Genomic DNA, 18,096 nt, shown 5'->3' with positions numbered 1-18,096 from the left:
TACATTGTTCTCCAGAGGGGCTGGAGAGTCTGCATTCCCACCAGCAGTGTGAGAGGGTTGGTTCCTTGTTAATTTTAGCCATTCTGACAGGTGTGAAGTGGAACCTTATGGTGGTTTTCATTAGTATGTCCCTGATGCCGAGTGATGTTGAGCATCTTCTCACGTGTCTGTTGGCCATCTGGAAGTCTTCTTTAGAAACATGTCTATTCATGTCTTCTGCCCATTTCTTAATTGGATTGTTTGCTTTTTTGGGTGTTGAGCTTGACAAGTTCTTTATCGATTTTGGATACTGACCCCTTATCAGATATGTCATTTGCAAATATCTCCTCCCATTCCATAGGCTGCCTTTCAATTTTGTTGTTTCCCTCACTGCACAGAGGCTTTTTTATCTTGATGAAATCCCAATACTTCGTGTTTGCTTTTGTTTCTCTTGTCTCTGGCAACGTGTCCAGTAAGAAATTGCTGTGGCTGAGGTCAAAGAGGTTGCTGCCCGTGTTCTCTTCTGGGATTTTGATGGTTTCCTGTCTCACATTTAGGTCTTTCATCCATTTTGAATTTATTTTTGTGTGTGGTGTAAGGAAGTGGTCCATTTTAATTCTTCTGCATGTTGCTGTCTAGTTTTCCCAACATCATTTGGTGAATAGAGGCCTTAGTTCTAAAGGGAAGAATGCTTCCACCAGAAGACACACAATGAGTCCACTGAACTGAAAGTTAAGACTGCTGCCCAGTCACTTTGGGCTCCGCATGCCTCTGAGTCAACAAGCAAAGAAGGGAGCTATTGTGCTGCCTGGGGTGACTGACATTGGCTACCGAGGGGAAATTGGATTGCGACTCCATACTGAATGTAAGGAAGAGAGTATCTGGCATGCAGGAGATCTCTTAGGGTGTCTCTTAGTATTACCGTGTCCTATGATTGAGGTAAATGGAAATCTACAACCCAATCCAGGCTGGACTATTAATGGCACAGATTCTTCAGGAATGAAGGTTTGGGTCACTCCATCAGGTAAAGAACCACGACCAGTAAAGACTGCTAACTCTGGGAAACGAACTAGGGGTGGTAGAAGGGGAGGAGGGCGGGGGTTGGGAGTGAATGGGTGACGGGCACTGGGTGTTATTCTGTATGTTAGTAAATTGAACACCAATAAAAAATAAATTAAAAAAAAAAAAAAAAGAACCACGACCAGCTGAGGTGCTTGTTGAGGGTGAAAGGAATACAGAACGGGTGGTGGAGGAAGGTAGTCATAAATATCAGCTATAACCATGTGACCAGTTGTAGAAACAAGGAGTATAAATTTTATGAGTTGTTAAGTTACAGGATATGTCAGGAGAAGAATCAACGTTACTCAAGGACTTTGTGTCCTCTTCTGAGTAAGGGGTTAGTGTGTTGTCAGCCGTAGGCAAGATCATTGCATCATGCTAGGTGGGATCATGATTTTGCTATTGTCTTTATTTGGAGATTAAGTATGGTTGAAGGAGGTGCACACGGGTGCCACATATACAAGGTGTGGACTTGTGATGGTTAATTATATGTGTCGACTTGCCGGGCCATGAGGTGCTTACATATTTGGTTAGAATTTATTCTGGATGTTTCTATGAAGGTGTTTTCAGATGAAGTTAACGTTCAGATTGTAGGCTGAGTAAATCAGGTTGTGTTCCCTAATGTAGGAGATATTCATTGAAACAGTTGAAGGTGGACCTTCCTCCACGTAAGAGAGAGCTCTTTCTATCTGACAGCCTTTGAACTGGGATATAGGCTTTTTCTTGTCTTTAGTCTCAGACTGAAACATTAGCTTTTCCTTGTTCTCAGGCCTTCAGATTCAGACTAGAACTGTACCATCAGGTCTCCTGGGTCTCGTTTGCCATCTCACCTTGCAGATCTTGGGACTCACCAACCTCCATAATTGCCAATTCCTCATAATCTGTCCCTTTCTCTCTGTTTATCTATATGCATATCTTTATACCCTTTCTCTATAAAGGGATATCCCTATAAAGATGTAGATATCCCTATAAAGATGCATATCTTTATATCCTATCATCTATCTATCTATCTATCTATCATCTATCTATCTATCTATCTATCTATCTATCTATCTATCATCTATCATCTATTGGTTCTGTTTTTCAGAAGAACCTTCACTAACGGAGGGAGAATGAACATATCTCCCACGCAGAAGAATTCCAAATCTATTCTGCCCACAAGGAGGTGGAACATAACTCCCCACTCTCTAAGTGCGGGCTGTGCATAGTGAATTCCTTCCAAAGAGTACAGTATGGAAAGGGTCGGGGCGCGGCAGGGAAGAGTAACTTTATAGCGAGTAACCTGACAAACACTACTGCAGCAAAGTGACCACGATCAACATCAACGGTGACAAGTGATGTTGATAGTACCCAACCTTGATATTATGTGATGAAAATGGCATTTTACCTCTGTGGTCTTCCTCCCCAGGACCCCTAACTCCGTGGATCCAGCTTTAGGAGCAGGAGCACGGAGGAGTGGTGGCTTGGGTCTCTCATGCTCTCTCTTGGCATTGGGAAGGACTGCCCCTCTACATGCATCAGTTTGGAAAGCATGGTCTCAAAAGAGATGGCGTGATCATCTGGAGAGAGAAGAGATAGGCTGTTTCATATTGCAGATTGGTGAAGAAGGTTATATCAGTTTTACTTATATTTTCTCTCTTTCCATAATCAGTGTGTGACATTTTTATCCTTTTTTGATAACAACTTCATTGAGATCTAATTCATATACCATATCTCTTATTTAAAGTATACAATTCAATGGTTTTGAGTTTATTTACAGAGTCGTGCAATCATCAGCACAATCTATTTTAGAATATTTGCATCCTGCCAGAAAGAAACATTCCCTTTAGCAGTCACCCCTCATTTCCTCTCCAACCCCAGGCAACCGCTAATCAACCTGTCTCTGTAGACTTGCCTACTCTGGACATTTCATATAAATGAAATCCTACAGTGTGCAGTCTTTGGTGACTGACTGGCTTCTTTCACTTAGTGTAATGTTTTCAAGGTTCGTCCATGTTGTAGCATGTTGCCAAGTAATATTCTTCATTTATTTATTCGTTCATCAGCTTATGGACTGCTATGGACTAAATGCTTGTGTTCCCCCCAAATTCATATGTGGAAGACTAATCTACAATGTGATGGTGTTTGGAGGTGGGGCCCTTGGTGGGTAATTAAGTCATGAGGGTGGAGTTCTCTTGATAGGATTATTGTCCTTATAAAAAGAGACATAGAAGAGCTTCCTTCCTCTCTCAGTCCTCTAGGAGGATGTAATGAGAAGATGACCGACTAACTGTAAACCAAGTAGAGGATTCTCGTCAGAGTCCAACCATGACTTTGGACTTCCCAGACTCCAGAACGGTGAGAAATAAGTTTCGGTTGTTTAAAACACTCAGTCTGGGATCCCTGGGTGGTGCAGCGGTTTGGCGCCTGCCTTTGGCCCAGGGCGCGATCCTGGAGACCCTGGATCGAATCCCACATCGGGCTCCCTGCATGGAGCCTGCTTCTCCCTCTGCCTGTGTCTCTGCCTCTCTCTCTCTGTGTGACTATCATGAATAAATAAGTAAAAAACCTTAAAAAAAATAAAACACTCAGTCTATGGTAATTTGTTAAAGCAGCCCAAACCAACTAAGACATTGACCTTTGGGTGGTTTCCACTTTTTTGACTCTTATGAATAACGTGGCTTTGGATATTCATGTGTAAGTTTTTTTGCATGCACATGTTTTCAATTTCTCTTGGATATATACCTAGGAATGGATCTGCTGGGTCAGATGTTAATTCTATGTTAACCTTTTGAGGAACAGCCATACTTTTCCAAAGTAGTGCACCATTTTACATTCCCACTAACAGTGTATGAGGGTTCCACTTTCTCCATGCCTTTGCTAACACTTGTTATTATCTGTCTTTGGGTATGAAGTCATATCTCATTGTTGTTTTGATTTGCATTTCTCTGATGGCTGATTACATTAATTAATTGAGGGTGTTCTTGGAAGCTAAGGAAAGCAAATCTTTCTTTTAGTGAATTAATAAAGTAGACTGCAGACCCTGTTATTGTTCCCTTCACTTTCTAGGAGTTAAGGCACTGACTTAGACCATTAACATCTCCAGGACCTTGGCCATAGCCTCCCGTTGGTCTCTCTGCCTCTACTCTTACTCTACTCCAAAACACCTGCTGCTAGAATTACTAAATTACCCTTGTGTAAAAATCCTCCTTTAGCTCCTCACCCATAAAATAAAGGATAATTTTCTTAGCCTGGAATGTAAGACCCTTCACAGCTGGATTCAGCTGCCCTTTGATATTCCTCTGTTGATGCCTTTTTCCCCGACCAGGCCTGGTGACTGTGTACATTGTTTCCTCCACTTGGAATGTTTATCTCTCAAAACCCCGTTCTATTCCTCCTCCCACCTCAAGAAAGAAAAAGGTAACAGCTTCCCACTGTGTCCCCATCATACTTTCCTTGTACCATCACACCATAATGATCTCTTTTCAAGTCTCTAGTTCCAATGTCTCTGTAAGCAACTCAGAGGCAGAGAACGTTACTTCTTATCAAGCTACTTATAAACCCAGGGCCAGCCCAGCGCCTGATACTGCCATGGGAGAGACCCAGCAAAAGCTAGTGGTCAGGCCAGCCGAAACAAATTCATGGAAATGTTTCTTTCTGGTAATAACCAGAATCATGTCCACTTTTCTTAATCAGGTTGAACCAAGTACATATTTTAATCAATAGATTGAATTGAAGGTTTAAGAGACCCAGCAGATATTCATTTGTTTGCTCACTGGGCAGGAACAGGTATGACACCTGGTCAGAAGACAACTGCAGTGGTATGAGGGGAGAGACGATGGTGATTTATTTTATAAACCTTGAAATAACAGGTGGATAAAGATGCCGAAGCATCCAATCTCTTCTTTGTAGATAAGACAAAGGACTCACCCCCTCATTTCCATACTAAGTTTCTTTACTCTCTACACTGATGGTAAATTGATTATTTGGTTTCCCTCCATTTAGCCTATGACTCAGTGAGGCTAATTAATTAATTAATACAATTGTATTAATTGAGGGAACTTTTTCTTGAGGTTTTTCTGTTTCCTTATGAAAAGCCTGCTTGAAAAGCTTCCCTTCCGGATCCCTGGGTGGCGCAGTGGTTTAGCGCCTGCCTTTGGCCCAGGGCGCGATCCTGGAGACCCAGGATCGATTCCCACGTCGGGCTACCGGTGCATGGAGCCTGCTTCTCCCTCTGCCTATGTCTCTGCCTCTCTCTCTCTATCAAAAATAAATAAATAAATAAAAAGCTTCCCTTCCATGCACTTTCTGGAGCTGGGTTTCTAAGCAGAGGCTGAAAAAATTATTTAGGAGCTCTCTGTTGGAGTCCTCCCCACCCCTCCGCACCACAAATGTCAGCTCTTAAAGGAAAAGAACCACGTGTCTCTTTTTATATCTCCTTGCAATGCTTAGCCCAGTCAATAAATGTCAACAATGATTATATTCTTACAGATAGATGGACATGGAAGAAGCCAGAAATCCTTTATTTAGTTCATTGGATTTAACCGTCAGATGAGAGAAGTATTCTGTTGGAGAAAAACAGAAGAAATTCTGTTAGAAGAAATTCTAACAGAAATCTCCAGAACCAACCTGAAACAAAATAAAACCATACTTAGGAGTCTATAAAGTTTAAAACCTCACATATTTAAGTAAAATGATAATGTTCTGATAACGCATTAGGGACATAGCCATTTCCTGAATTATGAACAATCAACTTCTCAATATAAGTACAAATGAACTGCTACCTTGCTTCTGTTGCTTGGCCACCACCACCCTCCTTCCTGCTTTGCTACAAGTATACCTTGTGCTTTATGTGTGTTGGGATAAAAATTAAGTGGTAGTCATGATCTTTTTGAGAGTGGAGAAAGATGAACACAAAGTATTATTTTATTTTGTAAAGCCAATCGCACCATCTCTGTCATCAGGACTTGAGGGGAAGAGATCAAACATCTGTTGAAATTCCCCAGGCCGGGTAGAAGCTGGGGAGGCAGTGTTATTTAGGTCACAGCCCTTGTCTGGTTTGGTGAGGGAAGGAAAGGGAAAGGAAACCTCCAAAGGGATGCGCAGGGCCAGGATGTGAATGGGGGCAGCGTTCCAACAACAGTGGAGCCCTGGGGTAGGGAGGAGTCAGTAATGTCCTGAAATGGGGGGTGAAACAGGGAGGGGGCAAGGGGAAAATGAGATCTGCCCTAGGTGACTGGTAGAGGTAAAAGGAAGGTGCTAAGTGGTCCAGTCTTGCTGGAGGATTTCTGGGGATAAATAAATAAACATAAATATCATCATTAAATAGTAGAATAAGGCTTCAAATTCTGTCAAGGAGTAGAGAAGAGAAGGCACAGTTAGGAGCTACAGCATGGGATGAAGAAAGGGGCCAAAGGTGAGGGGGCCGCATTATGGGACCGAGATGGTTTTGGAAGAGAGATCCCTACCCCAAATGTCCCTAAACAGAGTCTGAGTCACTTAAAATGCACTTGAAAAGAACTACTTCCCCGAGAAGATGCAAGACTGAAAGAAGACTGGAAGGCAATCATGTTAATGAACAGAAAGACTGAGTATCATAAAATGGCAATTTTTCTCATATTAACTTAGAGTTTTAACAAAATGAAAGCCCCAATAAAATTTTTGTTTTATTTTTGGAACATAACATATTACTCTGTAGGTTATCTAGAAAAAGAAACAAATGATAATAGCTATGGGAATCAAGGAAAAAAAGAGTACAGAGCGGGGAAAAGCCCTACAAAGACGAGAGAACATTCTAAAAAGCAACAATAATTAAACCTGTTAACACTGGTGCAATATCAGACAGGTTCAGGAAGGTTAGACCTATACCTGCTCCTAGAAATGCCAGATAGTGGAACAGTTATGAAGAATGGGGCTGAATCCTCCTTGTGCCACATCGTGGCCACAGGAACTTGGACAGTTTCTGCATCTATAAAATGACGGTGATTGTAACTACCTCAGAAGGTTGTTCTGAACGTTAAAGAAGGAAATGCAAGTCAGGTTCTTAGAACAGTGCCTGGACATGAAGCGCTATGCATTTTATCTTCTTTTGTGGTCCCTCTGAAACGCAGAAGCGAGTTATAACATTTATACTTACAATCAACTTTCAATTTTCTTCCTAAATAACCTGAACTCACTAGATGAGTATTGGCCAAAGTATTGTACCACACCCTGTTCCTAAGAAAAGGAGTTCCTGGATTAAGTGTTTAGGTAATATTATATGTATTCTGTCTCCCTCTCTTGGTCACAAGCTGGTTCTCTAAAGCTCTGTAGTAAACAGACATACTTCCTAAAGCAGTTGGCCCTTGAACCATTTTTGCACAATTGTCTACTAACATCCTCTAGAACTGCTGTTCTCTGAAACGCACTTTGGGAAACACTATGTTAACCACATATAGGTCAGTAGAAAAGCTTAACTATGCTTTACCTCGAAATACCAAATGGCCAATTTTTAATGGCCAGTAAAATTGATTGAAATACATTTGTATTAACATATTGGATCCATATTTTATTCCAAGGCATATCTATCAGACCTGAATCAGTAGTCATTCTTAAATAATATGTAATGAAGATTGAAGCAGTCATTCAGATAATTAAAGCAATGGTAGAGTTTTTACAATAATTAATCAAGAAATTGTGCTTGTATAGAGCTGCCTTTTGTGGGCTTTAAGTCTTTATATTTTCCATTTTTTTGTGGTAAAAAGATTTTTGAATCACTGCTTCTAAAAAAATCTTATTTTGCAGAAGGAACAAAAAAGTTCTTCAAATAAATATGCTGGTTAATGACACCACAGAAATGCAAAGGATTATAAGAGAATATTATGAAGAATTATATGCCAACAAATTGAACAATGGATACTATTCCTAGGAACAGAACCTACCAAAACTGAAGCAGGAAGAAATAGAAAATTTGAACAGACCAATTACCAGCAATGAAATTGAATCAGTATTAAAAAAAAAAAAAAAAGACAAAAAACAAAAATACCCACAAAAAAAAAAAAAACCAACTCCCAACAAATAAAAGTCCAGGACCAGATGGCTTCACAGGTGAAATCTACCAAATGTTTAAAGAGAGGTTAATACCTTTTCTTCTCAAACTTTTCCAAAAAATAGAAGAGGAAGAAAAACTTCCAAATTCATCTGATGAGGCCAGCATTATCTTGGTTCCAAAACCAGATAAAGATATCACCAAAAAAGAGAACTATGACCAATAGCCCTGAATATAGATGCAAAAATCCTCAACAAAATATCAGCAAACTGAACCCAACAATATACTAAAAAAATCATTCACCACAATCGTGAGATTTGTTCCTAGAATGCAAGGATGGCTCAATACTTGCAAATGGATCAATGTGATACACCACATCAATAAGAGAAAAGGTAAGAACCGTATGATTATCTCCTAGACACAGAAAACACATTTAGCAAAGTACAAAATCCATTCCATGATAAAAAAAAAAAAAAACTCAACAAAGTGGATTTAGAGAAAATACACCTCAACATAATAACAACCCACAGTTGGGCAGCCTGGGTGGCTCAGTGGTTTAGCGCTGCCTCTGGCCTAGGGCATGATCCTGGGAACCTGGGATCGAGTCCCGCGTTGGGCTCCCTGCATGGACCCTGCTTCTCCCTCTGCCTATGTCTCTGCCTCTTTCTCTCTGTTTCTCATGAATATATAAAATCTTTTTAAAAATAAAAAAAATAAAAACCCACAATTAACATCATACTCAATGGTAGAAAACTGAGAGCTTTTCCCCTAAGGTCAGGAACAAGAGGAGGATGTTGCTCTCACCATAACTATTTAACACAATACTGGAAATCCTAGCCACAGCAATCAACAAAAAGAAATAAAAGGCATCTAAATTGGTAAGGAAGAGGTAAAACTCTCACTATTTGCAGGTGACATGACTCTATATATAGAAAACCCTGAAGATTCCAAGGAAAAACTACTAGAACTGATACATGACTCCAGTAAAGTCATAGGACACTAATGAACAGAAACCCACTGCATTTCTATACACTAATAACAATGCAGCAGAAAGAGAAATTAGGAAAACAATCTCATTTAAAGTTGCACCAAAAATAATAAAATGCGTGAGATAAATGCAACCAAACAGGTGAAAGATCTGTACTCTAAGACATTAATGCAAGGGGTGCCTGGCTGGCTCAGTTTGAAGAGCGCGAGATTCTTGATCTTGGGATCATGAGTTAGAGTCCCATGTTGGGTGCAGAGATTGCTAAAAATAAATAAACCTAAAAAAACTGATGAAAGGAACTGAAGATGACACAAATGGAAAGATATTTCATGTGCATGGATTGGAATAACAAATATTGTGAAAATGTCTATAGTACCTGAAGCAATTTACATGTTTTCCTTTTCAATTTTTTTACCTAAATTCTAGTTAACATATAGTGTCATATTCCTTCCAGGAGGTGCACGGAAGCTAAGTCTTAGCAGACTTCGTTACAGGACTGTGGGTTTTCCAAGCTTCAGGGGACATATCCCATCTAATTACAAGAATATAACACGAGGAGAAAGATCAGATGCTGCCTGGTTACCTGTCTTGGAGGCCACGCCTCCGTGTCCACAGGCGACCCAGGGATGAGAGTGGGCGAACCACTACCTGTGCTCGTGGAGAGCTGTCACCCAGATCATCCCCAAAGGCAGGGGTTCATCTCATCGTTTCCGACAGCTCTACAGGTACTGACCGTGGAACTAGCGTAATCAAATGTGAATCGACCTTAGGTCGATTATCCTGGCCTTTGTCTCATGTGACGAGGGTGTGTCTCGAGGACTGCAAAGGCCTCTTCCACGCGGTCAGTGCTAGAAGCCTCACCTCCCGAAATGTCCAGCTTCCACCAAGAACCCTTGAGGGGTGCTAAGGAGGGCGCTTGAGGGGATGAGCACTGGGTGTTATGTGTTGGCAAGCTGAATTTAAATTAAAAACAAGCAAACATTCCTTTAGAAACTTCTAGAAATTGTTAATGGATTTATCTAGCCCCACGCCAAGGAAGAATGAACTTTTTTTAAAGATTTTATTTATTTATTCATGAAAGACAGAGAGAGAGAGAGAGAGAGAGAGACCCAGGCAGGGGGAGAAGCAGGCTCCACGCAGGGAGCCCGACTCGGGACTCGATCCCGGGTCTCCAGGATCAGGCCCTGGGCCGAAGGCCGGTGCTCAACTGCTGAGCCCCTCGGGGACCCCCGGTAGAATGAACTTGGTACAGCGGCTGACAGGGCGCTGTGTCACTCCACGGATGTTGGTTACGCGGATTCTGCTAACGGTGTCACCGTGGCTGGGACACCTAATGGCTCTTGGCTACCCTGTCCAAGCGTGAGGTGAGGGTTTGCACGAATGACCTCCAGGATGTCTTGTGGCTTAAGCTCGCCCTCCTGCACCACCCCGGCGTGGGTGGACCCACGTGGACCCACGGCTCCCACGGCATCAGCGGGAAGTTGTCCCGCCTCTGGGTACTTAAGGTTCTGCTTTAATTGCCGGCACCCAGCAATCGGATGCCCAGTGGGCGCCCGCGGGGCCGGCCCACCCACGCCCACCCTGGCTCCAGGCTTGGTGCGTTTTGTTCGGGCCTTGGCTCCCAGCCCGCAGGCCCTCGTGGCGAGCGGCGGCCCCTCGGGGTCACCCCTCGGGGTCACCGGGGCTCCCTTCGACCCGCCTCGCCGGAAGCAGGCGGTAATCCTGGCCGGGCGCGAGGGCCCCGGGCGAGCTTCGTCCCCTGGGCCGCTCGCCAGCTTCCCTCTCCCCGCAAGCCCCGTGCTGGCAGGTGCGGTGCCCCGGAGCCTCGGGCTCTGGCTGAGCTGAAACGCTCCACAGGCCACGCGACCCGCGGCCTTTCGTCTGTTTGCCCCCAAACCTCACAGGCCTTTGTTCACCCCTTTTAAGTCACTTGTTCACTCCCGAAACCGTGCAAGGGCCGAGCTAGGGCTACGTCCCCCAGTAAACCTCGGCGGCCTCTCCCGGCTCCAGAAGGAACAGGAGCTTCACAGGACAAACCGGCCTCGCTCCCTGCAGCTGCCGTGTCTCCCACTGCTTTGTCGTCAGTGTCACTCGTGAGGACACGGGGCAACGGGCCGAATGGATCCCAATCACAGCCCCAGAAAACATCTAGTCTGGCCTCGCCGCGGCGCCCCCGGGACGGCAACCCAGGCCGTGCAGTAACCCAGCTCCGTCTGCGGTGTCCCCGATGCCTTGGCACTGGCGCCCCACCTGCGGCGAGCTGCCTTCACCCCACCAGCCCGGAGCCCCAGCTCCCCGATGCGGCGCTCCCCTGGCCCGGTCACCCTAGGGCGCAGCCCGCCGACCAAGGCCTCTCAGCCGCGGGGCCTGCTGACACTGCTCAACACCTCCCCCCCACCCCGCTGCCACCCCCCACCCCCCCACCCCGCTGCCCCCCCACCCCCCACCCCCGTGCTCACTGCAGTGAAGACCGAGGCCGCGCTTGCCCGGGGCCCGGGGCTCTGCAGCAAGTAGACATGGTTCCCAAAGCAGTTGCCCTTGAACCCCTTCTACCAACACCCTCTAGAACTGCTGTTCTCTGAAACGCACGTAGGGAGACACTGTTGACGACACACAGGGCAGCAGAAAAGCTTAAACTCTACATCGCCTCGAAATACCAAATGGCCAATTTTTAACGGCCAGTAAAATCGATTCAGATACATTTGAATGTTAACGTATTGGATCCATATTTTATTCCAAGGCTTATCGATCCGACCTGAATCAGCGGTCGTTTTTAAATAATCGGTGCGTGACCAACAGCTAAACTACGGAAGCGGCCGAGGCGTCCATCGGTAGATGAATGGATAAAGATGTGGGGCACAGACATTATATATACAATGGAATATTCTCCAGCCATAAAAAAAAAAAAAAAAAAAAGAATGAAATCTTGCCATTTGCAGCTACACAGATGACTCACCCACGAACCTGCAGAATTCACATGATGCCGTCCTGACCTAACCCGATGCCTCCCTGTGTGTCCCCAGGCAGCCCGGGTGCCCTTTCCTCTTGGGAACTGTGACAAAGGATCTTTTCCAATGGCATTTGTCCCCGATCTGTTGGCCCACCATCTCTCAGTTTTAAAAAACCTCCATCTTTAAAACAAATGTCACAACGATTCCAGGGACCAGAAGCCCATTTCTTTGCAAGGCGGCGACTTCAGTGGTGACCTGATAGGACAGCTCCCGCCCAGCTGGAACTGCAGCCGGCTTCCCGAACCTTCCAAACACTTCTGCCTCCAGGGCAACAGAGAATAATCTACTCCCCTTTTTATTTTTCAAGTGAATGATCGAGGATCTGAAACACACCTATGACTGCCTTCCTGAAATACATTTGTGAGAATCACACACATGAATCTACAGAATTTTTTGGCTTTATTTCTAGTCTCCCTTAAAAAAAAAAAAAAAGATTTTATCCATTCATTTGAGAGAGAGAGCACACGCATGTGAGCAGGGGAAGGGGCAGAGGGAGCCCGACTCGGGGCTTGATCCCAGGATCCGGAGATGGTGACCTGCGCCGAAGGCAGATGTTTAACCACTTAACCAACCGAGCCGCCCTCTAGTTTCCTTCTTACAATGATCAGCATTTCACTAGTCACTGTGGTTTCAACAGCCCAGTGAATTGAGTATTTTCTAACATTCCCATCGTCATTCACTCATCCGTGGGGTCAGCGGACCCTTGGCAGCCTGGTAGCCCCCACTGGTTTGTCGCTGTCCTTTAAAAACATGCAGCGTTTGCCAGAACTGGTCTATCCACGTGTGGCTTCACGGGCACTATTACTTTCCTGGGTCCGGGGGTCAGGGTTACGCTGGCGCCTGGCACGACATCAACTAGTAATTTACCAGGTAACTTTATTAATAAAAGACATAATGCCCAGTAATCTTATTTCCAGGATATTATATATATATATACACATATATATGTATGTATATATATTACTTTTTCCTAGACTCTAGCATTTAATGGTTCATATTAAACACAGAAATGTTTAATAACGTTTTTTTTTTTGTACCATTCATCAATCTATCTTGGGTATTCTAGAGCCATACTTATTAACTGCGATTAGCAGAGCTCCTTGAGGGCAGAGACTTAAGTATTTATGAAACACAGCACATGGATGATAGTTGTTGGATGACTACATTGTAATGGTTCCTATGTGACTACGTATTACACAATTTAGCCAATACTGGGAGAGTTTCCTCTTTAAGTTTCTATAGAACTCTTGGATGGTACGTGGTTTCATTTATGTTAGCTCATCATATTTAACATTATCCTCTTTGTACCCACTGTTTGAATAATTTCGTCCCAGTTACTTTAAAAGAGCAAGTTGAAAGGGAATCTCCTATCTTATTCAGTACATGCAAGAACAATAGTTAATTGATTCTACTATTATGTTTCCACTCATTCCCACAAACGGCCCAATTAGCTCCCAACAGTATCTGCCTGCCAGGTTGCACAATTAATGCAAATTAATATAAGTGGTAGTTGATTATATTCCATTTCTGAGCACTATGTTTGGTTTTATCTGTGTACAGGGAAATTAGAGTTTTGATGACAGATTTCTTCTCAGTCATATCTAGATCTTTTGCATTATCTAGAAGTCATTGATTTAAGGTATTTTATCAAGACTTGTCCAAGATCTCACTTGCATTTCTAGCTAACACTTTTGCTGTCCATAACTAGACTTATATTAGAAAATAAACATACAATTAAAGATCTGAGCAACAATGTTATGCATGTCTGTTTTTGTTAATGATTTAGAAAAGCCCTAGGTCAAATTATGTTTTATATCATTCCAAAGTTAATGTATAATAGTCCGTAATCCAAGTTGAAAATATGTTCAAATTAGCTTAATGAGGGACCCCTGAGTGGCTCAGCAGTTTCGCACTGCCTTTGGCTCAGGGCATGACCCTGGGGTCTCGGGATTGAGTCCCGCATCGGGCTCCTGGCATGGAGCCTGCTTCTCCCTCTGCCTGTGTCTCTGCCTCTCTCTCTCTCATGAATAAATAAATAAAATCTTTAAAAAAAAAAAATTATCTTAACGAATGAGCCTAAGGCAACTAAAAGCCAAATCTACTTTTTCTGGCTTTTAATATGTAAAAGATTCTCATTGTTTCACATATCTAACATTATAAATCATTTGCGATATTTAAATCATTGATATGAGTAATAATTTTCAGTGTAACTATGATAAATTGCACTAGTATGAACATATTTTTACAATATACAGAATCAAGACATTGGACATTGTCTCTTCAGCCAGGAACAAATGCTGTGTTTTATGTCCCATCTAGGCCTGTATTTGGCTATCATTAAATATTTAAGCTATGGGTTTATACTAATGTTCTTCATGATGGCTTCATGAAAGGCTTTATTTTTAAATTTCTCCTAGCTCAATGTAATTTCTTTTATTTAATCTCTACACCCAACGTGGGGCTCAAACTCCAGACCCTCAGATCAAGATCGCATACTCTTCTGACCAGCCAGGTGCCCCATCAGTGTAATTTTTTAAGGTTTTATTTCTTAGAATAGTTTAGAATTACAGGAAAACTGAGTAGTACAGAATTTCCATATATGCCCTCTCCCAGTTTCTCCATTAACATTGTACACAGGATACATTTGTTACAATTAATAAATGAATATTGATACTTTATTATTAAAATCCATAGTTTATTCATATATCCTTAGTTTTTACCTAGTATCTTTTTTCTGTTCCTGGATCCCACATTACGTTTACTTGTTGTGTCCCGTTGGGCTCAGTTCCTTGGGTATGACAGTTTCTTTTTCTCTTTCTTTTTTGATGACCTTGATAGTTTGGAGGAGTACTGTTCAAGTATTTTGTAGGTTGCTCCTGTACTGGAATTTGATGTCTTCTTTAAGATTAGACTGAGGTCATAGTTTTAAGAAGATAATTTTCCTAACAGGACTTAAATACCTACAGATTAAAAACACATCTAGACTTCATCAAACCATTGCCATGGACGTAATTCATATATCATTTTTAGTATTGTCCCTATTCCATATGACTAGAGACAGAAAAATAGTATTGAGTAAAGAAAATGATGATTTTAAAAAGCTAGCTTAAAAAAAAGAAAGGGTAACTAAGAGGTAGATAACATTATAAAGACAGCAAACAGTAGTCATTTTAATTTGCTTTCCAAAGTAAGCATGTTCTTTACAAATTAAGATTACTAGGACAGAAAGTCAGACAAAAACGCATAAATAATATAGTTATTTCAATTATGTATCTTCAGAGGTAAATCTGGGTTTTACGTCAATAAACTTACTCAAGTATACTTATGTTTTCAAAGCATATTGTTGCATTTTTATCTACCAAATAAACAAACACTGCAGGATTCTCTTGCCTATAGGTCAAAAATAGTCTTAGAATTTTAGAAAACTTATAGTAGTCAACCATTCTCTCCCCAACAGTGGTTCTCAAACTTTAGCATGTATTAGAATCACCTGAAAGACTCGTTCAACCACAGACTCCAGGGTGCTAATCCCCACGGTCTCTGATTCAGTGGGTCTGGGGTGGGGCCTGAGAATATGCATTTCTAACAAGTTCCCAAGTGTTGCTGAGGCTGCTAGTCTGACAACACTATGAAACCCACTGTTTTAAGGGTCAACAAGGAAGCTACACTTATTAAGTGCCTATGGTGATTCAAGTGTTTTACATATATTACCTTATTTACTTATAGAATCTTATCGAGCAGGTATGAGTATCTTTTATAAATGAGGAAGCTGAGCTCAGGGAAGCTAAGGAACTCAGCTGAGAAGGTAATGGGATTAGGTGGCAAAATTACAATTCAGATATCTGATTCTAAGTCCCGTGGTTTTCTAGTACAACATACTGCTCTCTGTTGACAAAGGAGTGAAACGTCCACATCCTTGGCATACTTGCTAGAAGTGGAGACTGTACCAGCGTGTGTACAATGAATTAGTTCAAGTTAGTAGGGTACTGAAGGAATCTCTACTGAGGACTCGACAAAGGCTCAGGGTCACGGAGAGCATTTCACTTATCTCTGAACTTCTGAAATAATCAGGATGAAACGAACTTAACATATAATTACAAAACAGGAAGAACATGTATTTAATATAGTACTAAGTATTACTTAATTACTATCGTTTTATTATTTCTTACAGAAAAACACACATTTAAATAAAAGTTCTTAAAAGAATAATCTCATTTACATTTAAGTTTAAAGCATCATACTATTCTAAATGTCTGCCAGTGTATACATCGCCCATCAACCATGACTTACTCTGGTACTGAAATAACACAGCATGATGGTCTTCAACAAAACGCTCTGACAGTTACTGAAACATTTACCTCCTTTCACAAAGCAAATTTAAAGCAATGACATACAAAGTAAACAATTTAAAGTCTAAGAAAAGTGGTACGATTTACAGTAAATAAACCACCAAAAAAGAAGTTGCCAATAATGTATATTTTCTCACTTTGTTACACTCTATATAAAAGACAACACAGACACAAAATCTTAGACGGCAGACTTAAAATAGTTGATGAGGTCTAAATTTCAGAATGAGAAAAACCCACCCAACTCTACATCTCTATTATAAAAACAAATTATTTTATGTAAGAAAGATCCCTTTTAAATATGTATATACATATTTCCACTTAATACTGTTAATCAAACCCATAGTTATATTTAAATAAGAATTAAATAAACTGCCCCAAATGCTGATTTTATCTCACAAAACAAAAATATTTTAAATCACAACTTCCAGATGGTATCTTGAATACATTGGTTTCTTAAACAACATTAACAAGCATATTTTTAAGAATATATTTTCATCTACAGGTCAGGTAAAGCTTTATTAAATGGTAAACACTTTTAAAAGTGCAGAAACACAAGTTTCAAAAACAAATACATTCAGAAGATCTGCTGTTCAAATAATATTTTTTCAAAACCAGGTGGAGGAGTATGATAAAATTCACTGAACTGGCAATCCAAAATTGCACTGTCATCAACTAAAGACAGAAAAAGAAAGAAAGAAATTAGAAGCTAACAGCTTAAATCGCAAGAATGCATAATTATAAAATAAACTATTTTCATAATACCATAATATTAACAGGCAAAAAGAATAGATACATCTGCTCCCCAGGTTACAAAACATAATCCCATTAGGTAGAAATAACCACAATGAAAAATAAAATTAAAACACTAAAAAGGAGATCCATTAAAATATTACTGATAATTAGTGTGAATATGAGTACTTTTAATTTTTCCTTATTTGCCTCTGTATTTTGTTTTATACATCAAGATGTATTACTTTTTAAAAATTCTTTTATTTTGATAAAATTATAGATTCAAAAAAGGTTGCAAAAATAATAGAGTTCCCTGTGCCCTTCATCCAGCTTCCCCTAGTGGTAGCGTCTTACACAAAACTTGTACATGAATATTCACAGCAGCTTTCTTGGTAATGGCCCCAGACTGGAAACAACTGAGATACCCACAAACAGGCAAAGGGAAAAACAAATTACAATATAAGCACACGATGAACTATATGTGCTACTCGGCAATAAAAATGAATGAATTATGGATACATGCTACAACATGGATCAATCTTAAAATAATTATGCCGAGAGAAGCCATGTATAAAAAGAATACAAACTTTATGATTCAGATAGTCTGTAGTGAAAGCAGATCAGTGTAAGCCTGGGGCGGTGGTGGAGAGAGGGGAGCAGGAAGGATTACACGAGAACAGGAGGGAACTTTTTGGGGTGATGAATATGTTGACTCTGGTAATGACATGAGTGTTTACTTCAGAGCTACATGTTAAACTGCACAAATGTTTAATGCACATGACTAAATATAATTTTACATTGCATAAGAAATGCAGAGAAAAGTACTGGACTTGACATTCATCAAGCCACTAGAGATTTTATGAAGGGTACTTTGGGTGAAGTGGTGGGTTGAAGAACAACTGAACGACACACCAAGTGTTGTAGCCACTGCTAATATAGCCACATAGAGAAGTCGAACCAAGGGCTAGTGAATTT

At 41.3% G+C, this 18,096-nt stretch overlaps 1 protein-coding gene and 1 long non-coding RNA gene across 2 annotated transcripts in view; one reads left to right on the top strand and one right to left on the bottom strand.

The window, feature by feature from the left end:
- The first annotated feature begins 707 nt into the window (after positions 1-707).
- Positions 708-16,593, top strand: LOC112678933 (uncharacterized). Its single transcript, XR_007404976.1, has 5 exons — positions 708-1,003; positions 2,447-2,646; positions 3,271-3,375; positions 7,801-8,436; positions 11,773-16,593. It is a non-coding gene; the product is annotated as an uncharacterized LOC112678933 (long non-coding RNA).
- SPRYD7 (SPRY domain containing 7) overlaps positions 14,570-18,096 on the bottom strand; it is a 17,642-nt gene continuing 14,115 nt past the window's right edge. Inside the window, exon 5 of the mRNA XM_025478387.3 lies at positions 14,570-17,064. Coding sequence (XP_025334172.1) covers positions 16,967-17,064 — 98 coding nt within the window. The 3' untranslated portion in view covers positions 14,570-16,966. The remainder of the gene's footprint in view (positions 17,065-18,096) is intronic.

This window comes from Canis lupus, chromosome 22 (assembly GCF_003254725.2).
Source record: "Canis lupus dingo isolate Sandy chromosome 22, ASM325472v2, whole genome shotgun sequence".
NCBI lineage: Eukaryota > Metazoa > Chordata > Mammalia > Carnivora > Canidae > Canis > Canis lupus.
This window is presented reverse-complemented; position numbering and strand designations above follow the sequence as displayed.